Source organism: Apodemus sylvaticus, chromosome 1 (assembly GCF_947179515.1).
Source record: "Apodemus sylvaticus chromosome 1, mApoSyl1.1, whole genome shotgun sequence".
In the NCBI taxonomy this organism is placed as follows: Eukaryota; Metazoa; Chordata; class Mammalia; order Rodentia; family Muridae; genus Apodemus; species Apodemus sylvaticus.
Genome location: NC_067472.1, coordinates 92,434,398 through 92,449,292, shown reverse-complemented (window position 1 = coordinate 92,449,292; position 14,895 = coordinate 92,434,398). Strand labels below are relative to the sequence as shown.

The 14,895-nt window shown below is 34.8% G+C and overlaps 1 protein-coding gene across 3 annotated transcripts in view; it reads left to right on the top strand.

Annotated features, from left to right (window-relative positions):
* Window positions 1-10,783, top strand: part of Far1 (fatty acyl-CoA reductase 1) — a 54,137-nt gene extending 43,354 nt beyond the window's left edge. For all 3 annotated transcript variants that reach the window (XM_052200979.1, XM_052200995.1, XM_052200988.1), the window contains 3 exons: window positions 1,059-1,188; window positions 6,169-6,296; window positions 8,003-10,783. In XM_052200979.1, the coding sequence (XP_052056939.1) occupies window positions 1,059-1,188; window positions 6,169-6,296; window positions 8,003-8,165 (421 nt within the window). In that variant the 3' untranslated portion in view covers window positions 8,166-10,783. The remainder of the gene's footprint in view (window positions 1-1,058; window positions 1,189-6,168; window positions 6,297-8,002) is intronic.
* Window positions 10,784-14,895: the final 4,112 nt, after the last annotated feature.

The following is a 14,895-nucleotide window of genomic DNA, read 5'->3' as shown; positions in this document are numbered from 1 at the left end:
TTCATGTTTAATGGTGAATTTATTTTGGAATTCTTTAGTGAATGAGATAGTTTTTCTTTACATTGTCTGTATTGCCTCATTTTCTTTAAGTATTTTGGTTTTGGGATTTCTTTATAAATGTATTGGATGTGTTACCATAGTTTCTTGGCTAATACTATTACTTTTATTTTCTTCATTATTTTTTCATATTCTGATTTTCTCCCATTTGTAAAGCCCTTAATTTGGAGTCTTTCTAAATTTCATATACTTTAAGCTAATTCTTGTGGGAATGTAAGTGGAATTCTTATATTTCTTGATTATTTTTCTGGTGTTTTGGTGTATATTTGATTCAGAAAGCTCTTAATTATTGCTTGGGTTAGTGCTTTGATATCAATGACTTGTGGCAAGTGATAATAAATAAAATTTCAGATAAGATTAAGGTTCCTTGCCCTTAAAAGGAAACAAAGAAATATACTGTTTTGTTTCTTTAAGGAAGAACATAGGTGAGGCCTGAGGAGAAGAATATTTCTGAAAGTCCTCAGCATTAGTCATTGATTTCACAGCACATCCAGATAAGCAGGAGTGGTGCCAATCACTGTTGAAGAGAAAGTTCTTGTATTTTTCTATAGAGTTGGCAAAAGAATATTTCTGTATATCTGCCTCAGTGACACTGAAGCACTGGGATTGTAGCATAGATGTAGAATCCATGTTATGGATTCTCACGCAGTTCAGGGTAGCTAAAGAGCAAAGGGAGATTAAACTGAATCCTTTTGTGTATTGTGATAGATAGAAAATTTGAATTTAAACTTTAGTGTTGCATATCACTTGAGAATTCTGTGTCAGCAGAACTTTATGTGGGCAATATTAAATTTTAAATTCCCTTTGCTGCTTCTTTTAATTTGTTTTTCCATTTTGGAATTATAAATTATTCTCCCAAGATGCAGAAATATTCTGATTCTCTGCTGGTTTGGTACACTTACTGAATTACAGTTGGGAGTACATGGTTGGGACCTGTGTAGTAATGGGATTTTACCCATTCTATATACTGTATGAATTTCTTGATTTTTCTTGAAACACAGGATGATGAAAACAATCACTCGTCTTCACAAAGCCATGGTATTCCTTGAATATTTTACAAGTAACTCTTGGGTTTGGAATACTGATAATGTCAATATGTTAATGAACCAACTAAACCCTGAAGATAAAAAGGCAAGTATTTTCTATTTTGGGGTTAGAAAATTCGACCAGTAGGCACCCTGAAACCTAGGCATTTCTAATAACTATCACGTAGGAAAGTCATTAATCTCATATTTTCTCAGTGTTTAAATCTTAGTATTTAGAAGGAGATAAAATTTGCTTTTTGTCTTAAAACTGATACAGAGTATTTGAGAATAACAAAGACTCTTCAGATTAAGTTGTTAGTTCTTCCTGTAAGGTTGAGTTCAAAGAGAACCTTAACATCTTTATGGGTTTTAGGTAAAGAACCTTGTTTTCTCTAAATTTGGGAGGTATTAGGGGGAATTAGACTCCAATTGCTTTTTTATATTCTATGCTCTTTGTCATTTCATTTTGCTTGTTTGAAAGTTAAACTATGTTCCTTCTGAAGTTAAATCAGATTTTGTTTTGTTTTGTTTTGTTTTGTTTTGTTTTGTTTTGTGAGACACTGTCTCATTATAGCTATGGTGATACTATGTAGACCAGACTGACCTCAAACTCCCAAAGATCCCAAAGATGCCTCAGCCTCCTGAGTGCTGGATTACAGGCCTGTGCTGCTATGACCCAGCTACCTCATATATTTTAGCATATGTAACTGTCTTAAGTTAAACATACTCAGTTACTTAACTGCAGGGGTATGGAAGTACTAGGGATTGAACCTAGAGCCTTATTCTCAGTAGTTTCCTCCTTATGGTAGTCATAGTTTTGCTGTGCAAATGCCTCAAGCCCTCCAGCCATGAGCATGTTTACATCTAACTGTGGTTCTCCAGTTCAAGCCCCACAATTAGGAGACATTTGCTCCTTCTGCTTTCGTTCTTCTTGGAGCTTCTCTTTATTATCATTTTCTTTCTGTCTGACATGTATTTAGAATACCAGAGTATGGTTTAGTTACGAGACTGATCATAGTGAACTTTCGGCTTTTGATTTTTAGTCTTTAGTTCATCCTAGGATCTTTTGTTTTGTTTTGTTTTTAACACTAATGCAGCACATTAAGGATTATTTTATGTTCTGTCTGTTTTATTACAGTTGAAGTCAGTTATTTGTTTTGCTGGCTCTTTTTCTAGGTTTTCCACGTTTGGTGTTCTGAAACTTTCTTTGGGCTTTCTGTACCTGTTGTTGTTGTTTTGTTTTGTTTTTGTTTTTAGCAATTTGAGAATTTCTTAAGCATTTGTTTCTTCAAATGTTGCTACTTATCTACCTTCTCACAGAAGTGTTATATGGTAAACCATGGTGTCCTTAGGTCAAAACTGCAATTAAATATTTTGCTTTGGGACTGAAATGTAAATAATTTAAATTCTTCAACAGCAAGTCAGCTGGCATTGTGTTTATATGCTTTCATTTTTAGAAAGTTCAACTTAATCTTGGATATCTCTTCATAATTGCTGTAAGTCCTTTCTCTCATAGTTCACATTTAAATGATAGGCAGTGTCTGATTCTGCTGCTTGAGCCTAGTTTAAATCAGGGTACCTTGTTTCTAAGTTGTTTTACTAATCATTGTTTTTCTTTAATTCATATTCTTTGAGGATTCTATTGAATTTCAGGGGACATAGATTAAAGTTGAAGCTTTTTATAAGAATTAGTTATCAAGGAGGCCTTTATAAGACAGAACCTCTAAAACATATGCTGAAGATTTCACCTTTGTTGAGGTGAATGCAGTTTATGTAGACCAGCAGACTGGGTCAGGGTTAGTTTTCCAAAGATACTTTTTGGTTTTCATCCAGTGCATTATTTTTTTTAAGTATTTGATTTAACCTCATCTCTCAAAAATACTTTGAACATATCAAAACTTTAAAATAATTTAGACCATTTCAGTTAACTTCTTTCATATTTTTCATTTGAACCCAATGTGCCTTTTGCATCTCAGCATACCTAATGTGGAGAAGCCATAATCTGTACATGTTGCTTGTGAAGTCCATATTGAAAGTAGAGAACCAACCCATTGCACTAGCTTGATAGATAAAAGGTTTCAATCTAGATGTTTTATTTGATCTTTTTACCCTTGCTCTGAAGGTATAGCTCTTTTATTTTACTTAATATGTGTGTGCGCGCATGTGAGTGTATATATGTGTTTGTATCTTGATATCAGTATCTATTTCCTACTATGCTTATGGAGAAATAGTGATGTCAATATTTATTGAATCTTAAGCTAAGAAGACAAATAATTTACAGAAAATGATTTGTAACTATTTAAAAATATTAGTAAGAATGGGAGTCAAAAGTAAACTGAATTTTATTTGTTATTTACCAAACTTTTAAACATGCAGGCTTTGACAGCATACTCTAGAGAGGCCTTGGCCAGCTTCATTTATTACTAATAGTCATGTGTGGTTTGTCTGTTTTCAACTTTATGTTCAAACTAGTCTGCATTTTTATCTTTTAGTCACATCTCTTGTAAACAACATATTTGTTGTTGTTGTTACAGTCTGACCCTTTTTGGAGAATTTAATCTGCATTATAACCTGTTATTTTGGAGTTATATTTTTGTTGTGCTAAGACAGACCCTTGTATATGGTAAGCGGGTGAGCTACATCCAAACCCCAATTTTAGATTTAAGTTTTAGTGCTTTACTTTGTTGTACCCAACTTAATTATTTTTTCTGTTCTCTTTTTGCCTGGTTTTTAGTCTCTTGGATACAGTCAAAGTGAGACACAAGCAGGACTTAAACTTTAACTTAAACTTCCTACCTTCTCAAATGCCGAGATTGTAGGCATGCTGTATACACCTGGCCCTTTAGGTTGTTTGTTGTTTTTCACAATTTTAATTTTCCACTTCCTTTAGTTGTATCAAAATACATTTTTTTCCAGTTGTGTTAGTATCTTACTTTAGAAAATATAGGTATTGAGGGGAGTATTCAAGACAGGATTTTCCTAAAACTCTCTGTAAACCAGGTTGACCTTAAACTCTCAGAGATCCATCTGCCTCTGTCTCCCGGGTGCTGGGATTAAAGGCATAAGCCACTACCACCAGTTTACAGTATCTTTTCTTAAGACTAACATAAATGGATACTGTGATCTTTTTTGGACAGTGAAAACACAATGCCTCTCTTTTGCTGTTACAAATCATTTGTTATTAGAGTTTATCATAGTCTGTTGTATACTGGTATAGGAGAATAACAAATAGGTAATTTCTAATGAATAAAAGTTAGTTCACAGTTCTGGCTGCTAAGCAGGGACTGGCATCTGATAAATGCCTCCTCCTGTGTTATTTCATGGTAAAAGTGCAAGAAAGAATAGGAGATTGAAGTCACAACCTTATCTCCTTTAATTGGCAATGATTTATTCATGAGGGTAAGCTTCTCATGATGTTGGCAGCTCCTATTAGTCCTCCCCTTTCAAAACTTCTGCTAAAGATTAAACTTCCACCATGTACTTTGAAAGGAAAAAATTAGCACAGTCTCTGCAATACATACTCATATAATTAGTCAGGATCATCACCTCTCTGCTACCCTTAATATTCTTCCACCTGCAGGCATCCACAGAGACTACTGTGGGCACTCTGGAATCTGGAGTCAGTCTACTTCAGTCCTAAAGAATACTGTTTAGTGTGATTCTTCATTGTGGATGATACCATATTGCACCAGATTTTCTTTTCTGGAAATATCTTAATTTCACTTAATTTTTCAAATATCTTTACATTGGTGTGAATTCTTACATCAGTTGCATCTATTACATTATCTACATCTGTTGATGTAGTTAATGGTCTGGTAGTTATTTTGTAGGTAATCTATCTGGACTTCTTTCTGACTTATTCTCAGATGCCTGAATGTGCATGTATATATGGCAGGTACGGTCTTTAAGTTGTGTTTGGTATTTCATCATTTTTGCAGACAACATGCTCTTAGGTACTGTTCAGTGCTTTTTTTTTTCCTCTTGTGGAGTTCCAGTCAGTTTTGTATGGCTCCTTTGTGAAATCAAGTCTGCATCCATGTTGGTGCCATGACACCATCTTTTCATTTTAGTACTTTATTTGTAACATTTTCTCCTCTAAAACTTATTTTTGGATGATGGTTTATAGTGAATAATTTACTTGTCATTTCACAAAAATACTTGACTGCCTCTTTGCTCAAGAGTACTGAACAGTTATAACCCTCTTATTTCTACAGAGTAGCATATCTATAAGTTTACTTTTCTAGATTTATCTACACTTTTCATCAAATTACATAATAGCTGTTACTGAAATCCTAGCCAGAATTCATGCTAGGTTTTGCTTTTTGTTTATTTTGTGTCTGTATGTGTGTGTGTGTGTGTGTGTGTGTGTGTGTGTGTGTGTGTGTGGTGGGTTGAGACAGGGCCTCATTGTGTAGCACATTGTCTTAGTCACTGTGGAGAGACACCATGACCAAGGCAACTCTTGTTTTAAAAAAGCATTTAATCAGGTTCTTGCTTATATTCTCAGAGTCCATTGTCATAGTGGCAGGGGCATGGTAGCATGCAGAAGGCTCTGAAATAGCTGCTGATTCTTAGAGAGTTACAGAACCTAGGCTTGGTATGGGCTTTTGAAACCTCAAAGGCCACCCCATTGACTCTCCATCCAACAAAGCCACTAATCCTTTTAAAGAGTTACACTCTCTGGTGACTAAGTATTCAAATATATGAGCATATGTGGGTGATTCTTATTAAAACCACCACACAGAGACTGGCTCAAACTGGTGCCTACTGTGTGCTCATAGACTAATGTATATGCCAGCATGCTCTGCTTGCTTTCTCTTGATGTAAAAATTTTTCTCTAGGAAAAGTAACCTTTATACTACAGAAAATATATAAGAAGAAGGGGAGGTTGCAGATGGAAAATAACTTGAAATGTGTATCAATTCATATATAAGTAGTGAGGAGGAGCATAGATATATTGACAGTAGAAAAGGTAATACTGTATTGAAGTGTTTGTAATCTTTTCATTTGGGATTATAGTTCAGAGAAATAATTTTTGGCAAATCATAAAATCATTAGGAAAGTAATAACTTTTTTCTTACCGTAGACCTTTAATATTGATGTACGACAGTTACATTGGGCAGAGTATATAGAGAACTACTGTATGGGGACTAAGAAATACGTATTGAATGAAGAGATGTCTGGCCTCCCTGCAGCTAGAAAGCATCTAAACAAGTAAGTATGGCAAAGGCTTGATGAGCATTTTCCTTACTTATGAAATATTACACAGTTTGCTGTGGTGAAGTAGTATTCTGAATAAAAATAATGTATTATATTTTTAAAAAATTCTTACCCTTGAGTTTGTGACAATGTGGTATTTATCTAACTTAAGATTATTAAAAGACCAGAGAGATGGTTCAGTGGTTAAGAGCACTGGATGCTGTTCAGGGGACCAGAGTTTGATTCCCAGTTTGCATGGCGGATCACAACTACCTGTAACTCTAGTTCTAGAGAATCCCACACCATCTTCTGGCACCAGAAACACACGTGCTGTACACAACATACATGCAGGCCAAAATAACTGCTCATAAATTAAGTAAAGATTATTAAAACTTAGTATCTTTATTGATGTATTTGTATTCCTGACTATGAACTTGAGGTAGAACTTAGTTTTGAAAATCACTATTTGCCTCTAATAAATTCCTATTGAAAAAGTAAAAGTATTAGCAGAAAATGAAAATATTTTTTGAGCCAGAAGTTACTTAAATATATTTTTAACATACAGTACAGAGTAATGATGGTTCCTTAGTCTCTTAGAAGAAGTAGTACTTGCTGATTTAAAACATAATAAACTCAGAAAACAGAGGAGTCAAGATCAGCTGTAGTCAGTCATTCAAAAATTTTAGTAATACTAAGGATTATCTCATACTTCTAATGATTTCTAAGATTCATACTATTCACCTGCCAAGGCCATAGTACTATGGAGCTGGCAAAATGCCAGATTTGTTGATGAGGAAACTGAGATTTGCATGACTTTATTTTACTAACTGAAAAGGGAGCATAAATGTTTTGACTGCTTATTTAAAGCCATAGTCTCCACTTCTACACTTTTATTGCTCTACTACAGTACTGTCTTGAACTGCAGTATTAAGTTCCTGGAGTTTATAGTGTACCTATCTGAAGGGTTAAATTTCAGACAACCATTAAAAGCCATAAAACATGTTTAGAAATACGCACATTGTAATATGCTTGCTGATCTTTGAGAGCAGAAAGGTCTTTTATAGAGTGAATGCTGTATTATTCTTAGATGAGGACTTGTCAGTTAGTTGGCTCTTGAGTTTGGGGACTATTAGCTATCCACAGCTCTTTTAGCTTAGATAGAAACTCCAGAAATTCAAGACATACAAGTGACTGATTTACTTCATTTGTTTGTTTACTTGCTTGCTTGCTCACTCTTCCTATTTGCCTCCTTTTCTTACTTTCCAGATTTTCCCCACTCCTCTTTATTTCTGACAGGATCTTATTCTGTAGCCCAGTCTGACCTCAAACTCAGATCTTCCTGCCTCCCAGATGCTAGGATCATAAGAAGGATGCCACCATGATTGACTTAACCTGTAGTTTGTTGATGTCTACCATAGGAATGGGTACATAGGATGCTCAGTTTAATTGTTGCTTATGAAGTCTATAGTCCAGGTACACTGATAAGAAAAGACTTTGTTGTGTTCTTGTTGCTAGAGTAATACATTTGATGTGCTACTGTCCAGATATAGGCAAGTATGTTTAAATTATGCTAACTTGAACTTAATAACTTTAGTTTTTAAATGTTGAAAGTTTAAAGATGGTGTAGAATTTTGATTAAATTTATAACCATTAATTAGCTCCTATCCAAAAATAATTTTATTCTAGAAAATATTTAGTGTGTCTTTTGATTTGCTTTTCAGGTTGCGGAATATCCGTTATGGTTTCAATACAATCCTTGTGATACTTATCTGGCGCATTTTTATTGCAAGATCACAAATGGCAAGAAACATCTGGTACTTTGTGGTTAGTCTGTGTTACAAATTTCTGTCATACTTCAGAGCATCCAGCACTATGAGATACTGAAGACCAAGAATTTAGCATTAGAACATCTATGCATATGGTGATCTAAATGCACAAATGTAAAATGTACTTAAGTCATCTCACCTTTTGTTAAGACATTAAACCATCTTAAATTGGAGTGTGGAGTAAATTATGGTCCATTTTATGTAACATTTTAATGTTTATGCTCAAAAACTAGTGAACACACTGTGGTATGCCAGCTCAGATCTGCAATAGTCACTCAAATTATGATTCAGCATTTTAATCCTTGGAATGCAAAGGGTAGGAAGGGGGCAGAAGTGGGACTATGGGAACATTGACCAGTTTAACTGTGCAGTTCTGGAACATACTAATGAAAACATGCCTTAACATGCAGTCCTAATATTCAGTGCAATGGACAGTGTGCAGACAGAAGGCCTAGATAAGTTAGTTAAGTATTTGATTTGATTCTTCAATGTTGATTTCTTTTTTCTTTGTAAATCCTTTGAGAGGCGTGTTTTGCTAAGACCACACTGATGTATTTTTTTTCTTCCTATAAGTTACAGGTGGTATTAAATGCAAAAACTTGTTCTGATTGTCTTTCTGAATAAATGTGTGTTGCATATCATTTTGTAATAAGTAACTAGTTGCTTTTATGATCAGAAGACCAAATATTATTCTAAAAAACACTAATAGATCTGAACGAATTTATGATTCTGTATCAATGTGTACTCTGTGCATTTGAAGCAAAGTGAAAACATGCACAGTAAAGGAAACCATTTTTCTAGTCTGCATTTTGATCAAATGGAACTCTGGTGAGATGCATTTTCATTTTGAAGAGGATTTCTTGAGACTTGATAAGAGGTGGGATTGGGGAAGGACTCATTATACTTATCCTCTCCTCCCTTACAAATTTTCCCACAGGACTTGCCCCATATGAATATGCATTATTAAGAAGGAATGTAGTTGCAGCTTTTAGCATTAACAAAATGCCCTTATGTGTTTACCAACACATACTAATTTTGACTTTGAAAGCTGAATTCCTTTAAAAATGAATAATGCATAAGTATGTGTGTAAAATTAAACAAAGGATTTTACCATGTAAAGTAGCAAACTATTGAATGAGTTTCAAGTCATCATTTCTTTGCATGTTGTTTTAGCTTTAGAAAGACATGCATTATAGAAACAAGTAATAGCAAGAAATTGATGTATATTTATTGATACATTACAATTCCCTTTAAATCTTACTAGTTTGTTACTATTTTATCATTTTTAATGGCTTGTTCAGCATAAATAACACAGTTATAATTAAGCTGATCAAGTTGTACTACATTTAAATCATCAGCAGTGTATCTTGAAAGTGCTTAAAGGGTTAGTTCATAGTACAAGAAATTAAATGTAACTTTACATTTTAATTTTTTGTCAATTAAAATACAATGTAGAAAAAGTTTATTTTACTATTGTGGAAAACAAACTGTAAAGGAAGCCAACTTTTTCCATACTGGTGTATAATCTTGAAAAGGAAAAAAAAATGCTTCTCTGTTGAAGCCAGACTTTGTGTAGTAAAACTTTTAAACATTATTTTAAAAGAAATATGTATGTAAATATGTGTATTCTTTGGAATGATTCTGAAGTGTCTGGTCTAGGACCATGCCTGTGTAAGGTGTGAGAGACCATGATGGTGTGTGAGAATGGAATAAATGATGCCTTTGATTTAAGGTGGCCCATATAATATACATTGAGTACTCCATGTCTCCAAATGTATTTCCATGATGTAATGAAAACACACTAACCTTTTTATGATTTTTATGCATCTGCCAAAATATATTGAGAATCTGATAAATTGTCTTTGGGTCTCTGAAAAGAATCAGGTACAATGTGGGCAGGCCTGTAAAGTGAACCAGATATGTGTCTTCTGTTTTATTGCTCTTGTAATCTAAAGAACTGCTAACTAAGGCTGTGCTGAGGTCAAATTAATTTTATGTGTTTAGAATTCTGTTGTCAAAAGAAAGGTAATGAATAAATGATGTTCATCCTGGAATTTATAATTTTGAAATTAGTCTGGAGTAAAATGTGAGATTGTTGAGCTTTATTAACTATACTTTGGATTCAAGTCATATTTAAAGAGTTTGGAGATGTATACTGTTTGTAATTTGCTAGACAGTGTTTTTAGTTCTGATTATATTTTTCATATAGATTATTCAATAGGACAACTCTGTAAAATAAATTTATTTCATTCACCTCATTTTGCAAAACTGTATTCTGAACCATTTAGGGTTTTTCCCTTATCTTTTCTTCTCTGAACTCTGGCATACATATTTGTACACTGTAATGTCATTGTAACTGTTTAATTGCCTTGGCAATGCTAATGTATCTTAACGCTTAGTTCAGAAAAGCATGACCGGGTCATATGTTGTTTGACTTAAGGATGACATAGAATAAGTGTTTCTCCAGTCTGCCAGATAAAGTTTGGTAGTGGGAGGGGACTCTGGCCACTCCCCTTTGTGTTTGTCTATAGGAACTGATTGGGAAACTTTTGTGTTTTTTTGTTTGTTTGTTTTAAGTGTAAACTGATAATCTTTTATAAGAAGTAAATAGAAACATTATTGGGTGCCTTTGTTTGTAAACCAAAAAGTAATAAATGAATCCCTATATTTCTATTATAGCATCTATTGTATTTTTACATTGTAGAAACCATCCATGAGTTAAAATGGCTATGATGACAGAAAGTAGTCCTTGAATCTTTTTTCTTTCTTAGGTGTCCTCATCTGTTTTCACCATCTTTTTATTTATGTCTTCAGTTGATCACACAGCACTTTACGGGAAGCATATAGGCAGAATGAACATTTATTTAAAGGTATTTTTATATAGTGATTAATAATGAGGCAGATTTTTTTGTTTTAATGTAAATAGAACCAGGAGACCACCAGTGTAGGGTGTTCCTAGGATGAATGACATTGTGTTAGTTTATAGGTTCTTTACCAGTAATTGATCTGACTTCATTGAAAGGACTATTCATTTTCATAGAGATTGAGTGGAGCACTTGGGGGATGGGGGGTTGCTGAGAGTGTGTCAGGAGGGGTTGGAGTGTACGTGGCTTTGCAAGGATTCCTTTCTAGGCTGACGTCCAGCTCTGCCTTGAAACCGTTTGCACTGACTTGCTCTGCTTTAAGAAAACATTCTAACTTTGCATGAGAAGCTTAGAGAAAAGGGTTATATGCTGCGTTACTTATTACAAAAATGAGTTTATCAGTCTGTTTATATATGAAGTATTTTCTTAATAAAGAAAATTTGAGCAACATCAAGTTTGACGTACTCCTTTGCAAATTGATGAATCTAAAATGCATTTACTTTAAAAAGCTCCAAGTGGTCTAACGAGTTTCATGCCTTTCCATCAGCTTGAGCTCTGAGGAAGAAAGCTCTCTTCATTATCTTTGTAGTTGCGCTGGGCTGAAAATCATGGACTATTTGTCAAATTCATTAAAGTATGTAAACATTCCTTTGAAATATTCTCAATATCTTAGGATAAATATGCTAATGACTGACATAGTAAAATTTTACATGAATAAACCTTTTAGAAAAGAAAACATGCATGTAAACAAACAAATGAGGATAGTTTTATTTGAAATAGTTGTCCAGGGAGATCATGTATTTTGTTTTGTCAGCATTTAGCTTGATAGTTAATACTCAGTTTCCTGCTTTATGTCACATCTATCTCAGGTTCTTATCTTTTCTTCTAACTTAGTTCTTTTCGTCATTTAGAGCAAATTCAGCCTGCATCTTGGCCGTTGTAAATACACCAGCTAATGCTTGTTGAGTGCTTACTGTTTGTTAGGCACAACTCTAAGCATTTCCATGTGTTGTTCTATTTTTGCTTTCCTGTTGTCCCTGTTTTTTTAAGTGTGATAACCAAGGCATATGACACGTAGTCCTATCAGTTGCAGAGCCAAGACTTGAACTCATTCTAGCTCTAAAGCCTATAGTCTTGTCCATTATAACTATAGCTGATCCTCCATATCCACATCTGTAAATTTAAGCAACCATGACCTGAAAATAATTTTTAATTACTTGTAAATGTCTGTTCCATAAACAATATAGTATAGCTTTAGCCTTGTGCCCTTAATTAGCCTAGGTGTGTTTCTCATGTGCTTTTGTTGTGTCAGCCAGTATGTACTTAAACCTAGATGGTTTATCTGTTCTATATTTGGGGCATGTAGTATATACGGTTATACCTGTGGCCTGTCATTTGAAATGATCTGTGCTGCATGACTATTTTCACAATGTTTATATCATATTAGGTAGAAGTATTTCAGAAGCACTTTTTGTGCACAGATTGGTGTGCACACACCAGACAACTTCTGTAAAGGACTCAGGCATCCAAAGATTTTGGATTTGAAACTAATTCACTGTTTAGAAAAGTTTCTTGTCAGGGTTCATTTTTCATTATTAAAACTTAACATTCTTTCCTTCAACAAATACTGAATTCCTATTATGCTGTTTTATATCACAAATGTCTAAACGATAAGCTTCAAAGTAATCTGTTCCTGGATGTGGCACACAGTCTTCCCTTAAGAGCTTTTTGATAAAAGCAGGTTAATATATATCGCAAATAAGGACAAAATACAGCTGAAAGGAGGGAGCACTTACTAGTTTAAGAAAATCTCAGACAAACATAAGATATTTGTGTTGTGATTTGAACACCTAACAGGAAGAGGGTGGTGAAGAGATTTCCAGGCTTTAGGAAGTGTGTCTTCAAAGACAAGAATGTGGTGAACCACAAGATTTGTGAGTGAGGGGTGCTAAAAGACAAGGTAGTTAGGGACACTTGAAGCTGGGAAGGGCGGGGAAACCTAGGGCTTTTGAACTCACTGTTGTGAACTGCCTATCAAAACCTCAAACACCTCAAGATTTTCCTGAACTGCACATTATCTATTAAATATGAATAGACTTAAATAAATAAAATTGTCCAAGAAAGAAAACCATTGTTGTAGTGTCACTATATTTTTGAGAGTATAAACCACATATCTGTTTAAATAAACCTTTGCTTTCAGTTTTCTCTGATTCTTATTCTCCAGGTAGCATTGTTATCTCATAGGAACCCAGAAATGCACATTTGAGTCAGAGCCCTGGGTTCAGCAGTCTGTTTTTAAGACACTCCCCATGTAATGTTGATGTCCACCGAAGCTGGAGAGAATTGCTCATTGAGTCAGTCCTGGTGAGGTACAGTGTTCTAGGTTAGCCACTGGGATTTTGAGAGGTCAAGAAAAATAGAGATGATGGGATATGTCCATATCCCATACATAAAGGTCTGAACTGAAATGAGGCCAAAATACTAGATGCTACTGCCTGTGGGGAGATGAGATAAGTTAGCTTTTGTTCTACCCTTTCTTACTTTCTTTGTTCTTCTATGAGCATGAGTTGTTTCTAAACCAAAACAAAATTTCTGTTTTAAGTTCCAGATAAGTGCATAACATGGCGGGGGGGGGGGGGGGGGGGGCGGGCGGTGGACAAACAGACAAACGGCAAAGGTTAAAATGTGGTTTTGCTCCATTAAAGGACCAGGGTGTATTCATTTTGGAATGTTGGCTTGAGGAAGAATGTCTAGCTCACAGATGGGAATGATTTACAGCAGCTTATCTGGGTCTTGTGTTTTAATTCTTCCTAAGTATTCACATACTTAACCAAGTTGTGACAGCCTGTCTATGGTCATCTTGTCATCTAGGAGTAGTGTCTGTCTGCAGCTAGTCACAGACCTCAGCTAGCTTTGTTTTCCAATGATAATGCCGTGTTGTCATTCTCGTTTATAAATAGTGGACCTTGAGTTTATAGAATGGACTAGCCCAGAAGTGGTTCCTCTATTGATGTGGGCTGAGAAGGGATTTCCGGTCCTTAAAGCTGAGTTCTAGAGTCCTGTGCCACGGTAGCCTCTCACCACCAGAGCATGACACAGCCAGTTGAAAGTAATGATAATTTTAGTCTTAGTTGAGGAAATTGATTTTTTTTCTTATCCCCTAAGAAAAATGGGACGTTTTCTTACATACTCCCAAAGGAAAATACCTGCTCATGTTTCCTCTATTCTATATGAGCTCTCTCAGCAGGAAGACTTTACTTTGTAAGATAACTGTCATAGAAGATACTTAGTACTAAATTCAACTTAAATAATGAAGTAAGGTGTACAAGATTTTGCAAAGAAAATACAAGTTCATATCAATAACCTTAGTTATTTTTTATCTAGATATGTTAATAATACAAGTGGCCAAATTAGACACTCCACAGTTCTAGTTTCACTCTTTGCTGTAATAAAGCACTCTGACCAAAGCAATTTAAGGGAGTAAAGGATATATCTAGCTTGTACTTTTTCTAGTCACAATCCATTACTGAGGGAAGTCAAGGCAGGATTTTGAAGTAGAAACCATGGAGGAACACATAGGCTCATTCTTAGCCAGCTTTGTTATATAGCCTGTTCAGGGGCTGGTGGTGCCCATAGTGGGCTGAGCTTGCCTACATCAATGAACAGTCAAGGCACATTCCTATAGACCTACTTGATATAAGTAATTAATTCCTCAACCCAAGCTTTACACTTAGTATTCCAGGTTGTTTCAAGTGACAAACTTGGCAGCAGTTGACAAGCTCACTGGAATAAACACTGAAAGGTTATTTGTTATTCGCTGATTTAAAAGATATCTTCTAAGGTCTTAGATCATAAAAGTATTACATGGACTTCTTGTTTTGCCCTTTTTGGTGGCGGCGTTCTTGTGACATTTAGCCAAAGAAA